Here is a 10,798-nt window from a genome sequence, read left to right as displayed (position 1 = left end):
GACGGAGCTTCTCCATTCATCTCCTCCACACCCCAAAGGCTCTTCTCAGAGCCACCCACCTTCTCCCAAAAGTGCTCCACATACCGTATGATGAGGTCATAGAGTATTCTCAGATTCTGTACTATATTTCTGAGATTCTCAGGCTAGAGTTGCATTATGTAACTCTACCCTCTTAAGGGCTTGTTCACACCATTAAAAGGGGGACAAAGGGAGTTCCTCTGTCTGAATCTCATTGTATCTTAGTATGGAGATGAATAACTTATTGGTTGAGCGGGAAATTAAAAATAACCCGCGTACGTTATAAGCCTCCAAATCATTGAATCGGTGACAGTAATGAGTCTACAGGATGATAATGGGAATTCCGGGAATAAATTCATCCTACAGATTGCATACAATGTCAGATTGTACCCCCCACAGATCTTTAATCTATTATTCGTGTGCTGTACCGGACATCAGGGAGCTCACATATCTGATCAGCAGATACAATGCGAGATCCTCAGACTAAGGTTAACCCTGTGTGTGCTGATCTATAAACACAGAATAAAAAGACAAACATTAGACTCGCTTGTGAAGACTCGATATAGAACAAGGACTGTAATAACGTTGATTTGTAACAATCTGCATTTATGGAACTTACAAAAGGAGACCAATTATACTGTGACATATGACAGCAGATGGGAATCTTTCTGCCCCTTCAATAGGCAGGGACTGCTCTGCTCTCCCGATTTCAGAAACAATGTAAGCTGCCTTCTATGATATATTGATGTCAATACTGCCGCCATATTCATAACTGGGGGAATTTATCAGAACTACAGACAGTCAGCCCCTCTTTTTCAAATCGTACCTGATAAACTAAGGGGGACGCTCACTGGTTGCCATTGACAACTACTCCAGATGTGATAAACTCCCACAGTATATACAGCTCTCTGGTGGCTCTGAAAAGAGCCTGTGTTGTGTAATGGAGGATAATGATGACGGGCTCTCCTCTTATGCCCTCTCTCTCTCCCCTCTGATCCTGCGGGCCAGCTGGACGTCTTTGGGCATGATGGTGCCCTTGGGCCCTCTCCACTCTACGAATATTACATGGTGTATAATAGGGAGACGAATCAATACGCATATATGATTGGCTGAGCGACACTTTACATAACCCGCCGCCAAATCGGTGACTAATGAGTGTACAGGAACAGAACAATTCTTCCTATAGATTGCATACAATGTCGGACCCTAATCTGTCTGCAGTACCAGAGATCAGCGAGTTCCATTTGATTGGTCCCCGGAGCAAGGACTGTGATTGGCCAGTAGGGGGGGCCGGCCTAAAGCCATGTAAGGGGCCCCGAAATTTCTGAAGGCTGCCCTGAACAGGGAGAGTGGTAGATGCAAAGCAGCTGCTGGGCACCTGAATGGTAGTGGTCAATTGTTAATGCAACTATCAGCGAGTTCACATACCGGGATCAGCAGAGACAACGAGAGGTTAATCCTGTGTGCTCCGTCTGCTGCACATTTCTCAGATACATTGACATAAAGAGAAGAAACCTACAGAGAGAATCGGTTCTGCGGATATAGAAGAGTAACAAAGTCGATTATTTGTAACAATATTGTATTATGATATAACGGATGGGAAGGTTTTTGTTCCTCCGATAGACTGGAACACCGTTCCCCACGATGCAAGTTGCTTCGTAGTAACTGTACAATCTTCCGATCACACTTTGATTTTACAGAAATTACAATAGAGAACCGACATGCTGTGTATACAGATCTTTGTACGGAGAATGTGGGGGCTCTCAAAAGAGCCTTTGTGTTGCGTAATGGATGATAGCGGGGTCTCTTCTTATGCCCTCTCCCCTCGGATCCTGCGGGCCAGCTGGATGTCTTTGGGCATGATGGTGACCCTCTTGGCGTGGATGGCGCAGAGGTTGGTGTCCTCGAAGAGTCCTACGAGATAAGCCTCGCTGGCCTCCTGCAGAGCCATGACAGCCGAGCTCTGGAAGCGCAGGTCGGTCTTGAAGTCCTGGGCGATCTCGCGGACGAGGCGCTGGAAGGGCAGCTTTCGGATGAGCAGCTCGGTGGATTTCTGGTAACGTCGGATCTCTCGGAGGGCCACAGTGCCGGGCCTGTAGCGGTGAGGCTTCTTGACTCCGCCGGTGGCCGGGGCGCTCTTACGGGCAGCTTTGGTGGCCAGCTGCTTGCGGGGAGCTTTCCCGCCAGTGGACTTCCGGGCTGTCTGCTTAGTTCTCGCCATCTCTTCTCAATTCTTCGTTGTAACAGCGACTGTAAAACACTGCCGCTCTGCAGCACTATATATATGCACATCCAAGCCCTTTGATTGGGCACTGAACGCCCTCCCCTTTTTGTATTTGAATGAGTTGGCATTTTCCAAAATCCCCGCCTAAATCTGTCCGTTGAGCCTTTTTGTCCCCTCCACATGAAACAATGCTCTGAGCTCAGTACGATTAGTACATGGGAAGATCACTTTATCAGTCTTGTAGATTTCAGTTTGCGGTTCATTGTAACATTTCACAAATCACCCGGCTAAATTATATACTTCCGGTGCGGTTACACTTCGAATGCACTCCTCACACAGGGAGAATTGTTCCCGGATTCTAATGTTTAGCAAAGTGCATTACAGCGGTGGCACAAATTGTGGACACTTTCCGGAATGTTTTGCAGCTTTGCAGGCTTATAGGAAATGTTATGTTGCATCAAATACAAATGTTTATATGTCAATGTAAAGAAAATGTCACGCTGAATGCAATCCTGGAAACAGAATGCAAATATATTCAGTACAACACCAGTTATGATTACTTAAGTCTAACAAAGAAACACAAGTGTGAGTCAGTAAAGAAGAGGATGTTAAGTGCAAACCCCTGGCCAATCACAGTCCTTGCTCCGGGGACCAATCAAATGGCAGAAGCTGAGGAAAGTCCGTGTTGCGGTGTGTTCTGGTATTTGGAGCGATGAAAGTGAGATTTTCCTCATCTGGTAGTGATGATGACTGAAAATAGGAGAGACGTAGAGTAGGAGAAGAGCTACATCCTGACTGCATAGAGACCAGACCAATATACAGCAACCAACAAGACTGATGATTTGGGCATGTATGACAGCAAATGGTGTTGGCCGCCTTCATTTAATGGACGCCCGAAAATACATGAACTCCATCCTGGAACCAAAACCTTCCACCAGGGATCTCTTTCCCAACAATGCACCGTTTCTAGTTCAGAAGGATATAGCAAACATGCAATCAGCACCGTTCACACCAAAGTCCATCCCATTGTAGACCTGCCCAGGAAGCAGCCCGGACCTGAGCCCGATAGAGATTATGTGGCACCGTTTGGAAAGCCTTGTACGAGTGAGGCGTCCAAAGGCAATTCATTGAGACTAGAATTGCTCCCTGTGCAGTATATTCACCATGATTGCAGTGTGCCCGCATACCTTTTTTTGTTCTGCATTTGTTTATTTCTTTAATTCAGCGTGACATTTTAATTGTCATTCTGAATTTAATTGTCCTATAAGCCTGCAAAGTTGCAAACAAAATGAAATGTCATAAAGTGTCCACAATTTTCCCACCACTGTGCTATTGTCATACCAGTCTAGAGCCTATAGGATTGTACTGTTGCGGTTGTTATCCATGTGGAAATTAAAACCAAGCTATCGGCATCTTTTGAAATCATTTTGGTTACTAATGAGACCTGCGATTACGATTTTGATATTCTGACTCATGTGATATGGAGATCGAATCCCAGATAACACACCGGCAGCATTATACAAATGTTTACTCTGCACACTCCACAGGCCTGACTATGCGCCGCTCCGTCAGTTTGTATTGTAAAGTGCTATCTTCCGCTTGCAGATTATAGTTATTAGGTGATTTAGCTGCACCAATTTACATGTAAATAAAAGCCATCAGAATATATTACACAACCTAAATATTTATAATTTCTTGAAGAGATTTCACTTTATTGTTTACACCTGTATGTTGGGAGTGATCACTAATGAAACTAAACTTTGATCATAAAATCATGATTGTTAGTAACCAGGTTACAGCACTTTCTATGAGAAGGTGGGTGGCCCTGAAAAGGGCCTTTGGGTATATGAAACAGGCAGATGAGTTACAGCTTAACCTCCGAATCCGTAGAGAGTGCGTCCCTGACGTTTGAGGGCATAGACGACATCCATGGCGGTGACGGTCTTCCTCTTGGCGTGCTCGGTGTAGGTGACGGCATCGCGGATGACATTCTCCAGGAAAACCTTCAGCACTCCGCGGGTCTCCTCATAGATGAGTCCGGAGATGCGTTTGACACCCCCTCTGCGGGCCAAGCGTCGGATGGCGGGTTTCGTGATGCCCTGAATGTTGTCCCGGAGCACCTTCCTGTGCCGCTTAGCGCCGCCTTTCCCCAGACCCTTCCCGCCTTTACCGCGACCAGACATCTCAGATCTCTTCGTCAGTTAGCCAAACTAATCGATGTAAAAATAATGCGCTGGTAACTTCCCTTTATAGAGAAAGAGTGGACCTGATGGGGAACTGAGAGGGGAGGGTTAAGGAGGCGTTTCCGTGATGCTCCAAAGCTCCGCCTCTCTAGGCGGGAACCGTCCCAACACTCAGCCGTTACTAAGTTTGAAATTCACGCTCATTATAGTCTTTGTCCTCATCCACAGTAAGATTTTGTTGGAGTGAATAAAGCTGTTTAGCAAATTGTAACCTTCTACTAGAGATTATAATGGAATCCCAAAGAGTAACTATTATCAGGAAGTCTATAGACCTCCGCTGTTGTGTGACACTGATCCCTGCAACCCCCTCCCCCCATAGGACAGTCCTTCCCTGACATTTATCCTAAATACATTCTAGACTTTTCGCCTCTTCAAGAACTGGGACATCATAGTTTTAGAGGTCAGAGTATAAATGGGATTTCTCCTTTCCAGATATAATCGGCAGTTTAATCCTCTTTGTCTTCACTCACATTTGGCGGTATTACCGGGCTGATTCTACATCTGTGACGTCAACAGAGTTCAGGTTCAGTGATTCCCTCCATCAGACAATAACATGGATAAGTAATGCTCTGCGGTGAGAGGTGGCACGTGATTTGCACAGAATTCATTACAATTAGGCAAAGAAAGGGTGGGAGATCTATGATTTGGGAGAGATCACATGACTTGATCGGAAGATCTATAAGAGATAATCAGCGAGCTAATCTCTCCTGTTCTTCCACTTCAAGACTCATTTTAGAACATTATCAAAATCAATTACAAGTCATTCTATACACACACATATTGTATTAAGAGCGCTCTGTATGGAGATGTGGGTGGCTCTGAAAAGAGCCTTTGGGTTCTGTAATGGAGATTTATGCTGATGGCTTACTTGGCCTTGGAAGCTTTGTGACTTTCGGTCTTCTTGGGCAGCAGCACGGCCTGGATGTTGGGCAGGACTCCTCCCTGGGCGATGGTGACCCCACCGAGCAGCTTGTTGAGCTCCTCGTCGTTGCGGACAGCCAGCTGGAGGTGTCGGGGGATGATGCGGGTCTTCTTGTTGTCCCGGGCGGCGTTACCGGCCAGCTCGAGGATCTCAGCGGTCAGATACTCCAGAACGTAAGTGTGAGTCAGTAAAGAAGAGGATGTTAAGTGCAAACCCCTGGCCAATCACAGTCCTTGCTCCGGGGACCAATCAAATGGCAGAAGCTGAGGAAAGTCAGTGTTGCGGTGTGTTCTGGTATTTGGAGCGATGAAAGTGAGATTTTCCTCATCTGGTAGTGATGATGACTGAAAATAGGAGAGACGTAGAGTAGGAGAAGAGCTACATCCTGACTGCATAGAGACCAGACCAATATACAGCAACCAACAAGACTGATGATTTGGGCATGTATGACAGCAAATGGTGTTGGCCGCCTTCATTTAATGGACGCCCGAAAATACATGAACTCCATCCTGGAACCAAAACCTTCCACCAGGGATCTCTTTCCCAACAATGCACCGTTTCTAGTTCAGAAGGATATAGCAAACATGCAATCAGCACCGTTCACACCAAAGTCCATCCCATTGTAGACCTGCCCAGGAAGCAGCCCGGACCTGAGCCCGATAGAGATTATGTGGCACCGTTTGGAAAGCCTTGTACGAGTGAGGCGTCCAAAAGGCAATTCATTGAGACTAGAATTGCTCCCTGTGCAGTATATTCACCATGATTGCAGTGTGCCCGCATACCTTTTTTTGTTCTGCATTTGTTTATTTCTTTAATTCAGCGTGACATTTTAATTGTCATTCTGAATTTAATTGTCCTATAAGCCTGCAAAGTTGCAAACAAAATGAAATGTCATAAAGTGTCCACAATTTTCCCACCACTGTGCTATTGTCATACCAGTCTAGAGCCTATAGGATTGTACTGTTGCGGTTGTTATCCATGTGGAAATTAAAACCAAGCTATCGGCATCTTTTGAAATCATTTTGGTTACTAATGAGACCTGCGATTACGATTTTGATATTCTGACTCATGTGATATGGAGATCGAATCCCAGATAACACACCGGCAGCATTATACAAATGTTTACTCTGCACACTCCACAGGCCTGACTATGCGCCGCTCCGTCAGTTTGTATTGTAAAGTGCTATCTTCCGCTTGCAGATTATAGTTATTAGGTGATTTAGCTGCACCAATTTACATGTAAATAAAAGCCATCAGAATATATTACACAACCTAAATATTTATAATTTCTTGAAGAGATTTCACTTTATTGTTTACACCTGTATGTTGGGAGTGATCACTAATGAAACTAAACTTTGATCATAAAATCATGATTGTTAGTAACCAGGTTACAGCACTTTCTATGAGAAGGTGGGTGGCCCTGAAAAGGGCCTTTGGGTATATGAAACAGGCAGATGAGTTACAGCTTAACCTCCGAATCCGTAGAGAGTGCGTCCCTGACGTTTGAGGGCATAGACGACATCCATGGCGGTGACGGTCTTCCTCTTGGCGTGCTCGGTGTAGGTGACGGCATCGCGGATGACATTCTCCAGGAAAACCTTCAGCACTCCGCGGGTCTCCTCATAGATGAGTCCGGAGATGCGTTTGACACCCCCTCTGCGGGCCAAGCGTCGGATGGCGGGTTTCGTGATGCCCTGAATGTTGTCCCGGAGCACCTTCCTGTGCCGCTTAGCGCCGCCTTTCCCCAGACCCTTCCCGCCTTTACCGCGACCAGACATCTCAGATCTCTTCGTCAGTTAGCCAAACTAATCGATGTAAAAATAATGCGCTGGTAACTTCCCTTTATAGAGAAAGAGTGGACCTGATGGGGAACTGAGAGGGGAGGGTTAAGGAGGCGTTTCCGTGATGCTCCAAAGCTCCGCCTCTCTAGGCGGGAACCGTCCCAACACTCAGCCGTTACTAAGTTTGAAATTCACGCTCATTATAGTCTTTGTCCTCATCCACAGTAAGATTTTGTTGGAGTGAATAAAGCTGTTTAGCAAATTGTAACCTTCTACTAGAGATTATAATGGAATCCCAAAGAGTAACTATTATCAGGAAGTCTATAGACCTCCGCTGTTGTGTGACACTGATCCCTGCAACCCCCTCCCCCCATAGGACAGTCCTTCCCTGACATTTATCCTAAATACATTCTAGACTTTTCGCCTCTTCAAGAACTGGGACATCATAGTTTTAGAGGTCAGAGTATAAATGGGATTTCTCCTTTCCAGATATAATCGGCAGTTTAATCCTCTTTGTCTTCACTCACATTTGGCGGTATTACCGGGCTGATTCTACATCTGTGACGTCAACAGAGTTCAGGTTCAGTGATTCCCTCCATCAGACAATAACATGGATAAGTAATGCTCTGCGGTGAGAGGTGGCACGTGATTTGCACAGAATTCATTACAATTAGGCAAAGAAAGGGTGGGAGATCTATGATTTGGGAGAGATCACATGACTTGATCGGAAGATCTATAAGAGATAATCAGCGAGCTAATCTCTCCTGTTCTTCCACTTCAAGACTCATTTTAGAACATTATCAAAATCAATTACAAGTCATTCTATACACACACATATTGTATTAAGAGCGCTCTGTATGGAGATGTGGGTGGCTCTGAAAAGAGCCTTTGGGTTCTGTAATGGAGATTTATGCTGATGGATTACTTGGCCTTGGAAGCTTTGTGACTTTCGGTCTTCTTGGGCAGCAGCACGGCCTGGATGTTGGGCAGGACTCCTCCCTGGGCGATGGTGACCCCACCGAGCAGCTTGTTGAGCTCCTCGTCGTTGCGGACAGCCAGCTGGAGGTGTCGGGGGATGATGCGGGTCTTCTTGTTGTCCCGGGCGGCGTTACCGGCCAGCTCGAGGATCTCAGCGGTCAGATACTCCAGAACGGCGGCCAGGTAGACGGGAGCTCCGGCACCGACCCGCTGGGCGTAGTTTCCTTTCCTGAGCAGACGGTGAACACGACCGACTGGGAACTGCAGACCAGCCCGGGATGATCGGGTCTTCGCCTTAGCACGAGTCTTCCCGCCTTGTTTGCCGCGTCCAGACATTATATAACAGCGATGGAGTCTCTCAAAAAATGTTTTGACTAACCCGCTCCCTTCCTCTTATATAGATCGTGAATGCGCTGACGTCACACCATTTGATTGGTCACGTTTGAAGCCAACCAATAGAGTTCAGACTTGTTTTTAAGCCAATCAACAACAAGGAAATACGGAAAACGTCATTGTCGATCACATGACTGAGTTCTCCGCTTTAATTGAATTCATTGAAATCTTTCTGCATCCAAATCCTCCTCTATGATCCAAAGACACTTCTAGAAGCCGCCGCCACTTCACCGACTGAGCTGAGATCTGATTTTATCTCTGTTCATTTGTGTACAAACTCTATTATAACTTCTGTTAGTGAGGTGACACTTCTTAGTGAGAAACTAATCCTGACAACTGTCATTTGTGTAAAGTATTGTGGAGAACAATGTAATAATAAACAATATTTGGAGGTGAAATTCTGAAAGGAAACAATCCGATGATATTGTAGATCTTCCCGGAGCCCCGTACAGAGCCGATGTATCATTTGACCACCAGGTGGCAGTGTTGTTCCTCCATAGAGGAAGTCATTGGAGTCATGTATCTGTAGTGTATCCATATGTAACTAATATAAGGACTTGCTGAGCGTTGATACAAATGTTACATCTCTTAATAATTGTAACCATGTCTACAAAGAGGGAAAACAAATGTATAGCTGCCTGGCGCAGGTAGTGGAATGCGTTGGTCACCCTGTATTTACTCCTAACCTCTAAAGGAGTTTATATTGTATACAGCCCAGATTCCCAAAACAGTGGGGTTACTGTGTAAAATCTACACAAAAACAGTATGATGATTATTTTTTATTATTATTATACAGAATGTATTATGGTGCCAACAGTTTGTACAACGCTTTACAAAATTGAGGGAGACAATACAATTAACAATACAATTTCAGAACAGGAGGTAGGAGTGCCCTGCTCATGAGAGCTTACAATCTATTAGGAGGGGTAAGTGACACAAACGGAAATACTTGTGTGGGATGATTTAATGGAAGATCTGAAAGGACGGTTATATCAAGCTGGAATTGGCCTCCCTGAAGAGATGAGTTTTTAAGGATCACCTAAAGATGGACAGAGTAGAAGATAAGCGGGCAGATTGGGGTAAGGAGTTCCAGAGAATGGGAGAGTCCTGGAGGCGAGCATGCAAGAGAGCTGGAGAGCAGGAGGTCTTGGGGGATATTTTGAGATGAGGTGGGTGTTGTAGGTTGGGGCAGATTTTTAGATAGCTTTGTAGAGTATTGATAGCACTTTGAATTTTATACATTGGGGAATTGGGAGCCAGTGGAGAGATTGGCAGAGGGGGTGATGGACATTGATCAGTTGGTAAGCTGGTTGAGTCTGGCAGCAGCATTCATAATGGACAGAAGGGGGGACAGCCTGCTTAGTGGTAGGCCAATAATTTTTTGGACTGTGGTCAGGTGCATTGCTGTACCCAATCAGGGCATCACAAGGCACTTTGCGGCGCTCAGCGGGCGAACAGCCTGCCGAATGCCCAGATAGTATGTGTGTTCATCGAACACATGAACTAGCGATGTTCGAGTCAAACTGTTGGTCAACTCAAACATTGAGCTCATCACTAAAGATGGGCTGCATGTTCGAGTCGACCATAGGTTCGGCTCGAACATTGCATGTTTTAGCGTTCGCCGAACGCTGAACATTATGGGATGTCCGCGGTCTGTTCGACCCCGGCACATCCCACAATGCACTGCGCCATCCGAAAGCGGTAATTGGCTACAGTCCTGCACCTGACCGCAGGTCAGGTGCAAGACTGTGCCAATCAGTTCTCAGTACAAATGTAGAGCCATGATTGGGCAGAGTCACGATGACTCTGCCCAATCATGTCTCACAGCTAAGTCCCTGCATATATACAGGGCTTGAAAAATTTGGCGGTGTCTCACCAGTCAGTCACAAATTTCACCAGTCAGCATGACCAGACTATAGCCTTGCAATATATGTTAAAAAATTTTGGGGACAGATAGAGCTTTCTTTTGTGACCCCACGGGGGGTTATTTGTTTTTACTTTATAATGAAAAAGTACCCTAAATGTAAAAAAAAAATAAAAATAAAAGTGTCCCTATGTTATAATTGAAGAAATAGGTCACCAGCACTCAAAGAGTTTAAAAATGAATAAGTCTTTTTTATGGTCACATCTTTTGCCTTGAGAAAGGGACCCTGCGTGGCCCCGAAACGTCGGCTCTTTTTGATTGTCGTGACACCATGGTCCAATAAAAAGGACTTATTCATTTTTAAACTCTTTGAGT

General features: G+C 45.5%; 1 protein-coding gene and 1 pseudogene across 2 annotated transcripts; both read right to left on the bottom strand.

The window, feature by feature from the left end:
- Positions 1 to 1,795: 1,795 nt before the first annotated feature.
- LOC108802937 lies at positions 1,796 to 4,425 on the bottom strand (annotated as a pseudogene). Its single transcript, XR_001942246.1, has 2 exons — positions 4,111 to 4,425; positions 1,796 to 2,239 (listed from the first exon to the last, which is right to left on the bottom strand). The product of XR_001942246.1 is annotated as a histone H3-like (transcript).
- Positions 4,426 to 5,318: 893 nt separating this feature from the next.
- On the bottom strand, positions 5,319 to 5,915 carry LOC108802934 (histone H2A type 2-B-like). Its single transcript, XM_018574778.1, has 2 exons — positions 5,905 to 5,915; positions 5,319 to 5,623 (listed from the first exon to the last, which is right to left on the bottom strand). The coding sequence occupies exons 1-2, from the start codon at positions 5,913 to 5,915 to the stop codon at positions 5,350 to 5,352; spliced, it is 285 nt and encodes a 94-aa protein (XP_018430280.1). The 3' UTR covers positions 5,319 to 5,349.
- Between the last annotated feature and the right edge of the window lie 4,883 nt (positions 5,916 to 10,798).

Source organism: Nanorana parkeri, unplaced genomic scaffold, assembly GCF_000935625.1.
Source record: "Nanorana parkeri isolate BGI_ZX_2015 unplaced genomic scaffold, ASM93562v1 scaffold3227, whole genome shotgun sequence".
Classification (NCBI taxonomy): domain Eukaryota; kingdom Metazoa; phylum Chordata; class Amphibia; order Anura; family Dicroglossidae; genus Nanorana; species Nanorana parkeri.
Note: the sequence above shows the minus strand (reverse complement) of the source record. Positions and strands in the feature narration are given on the sequence as shown.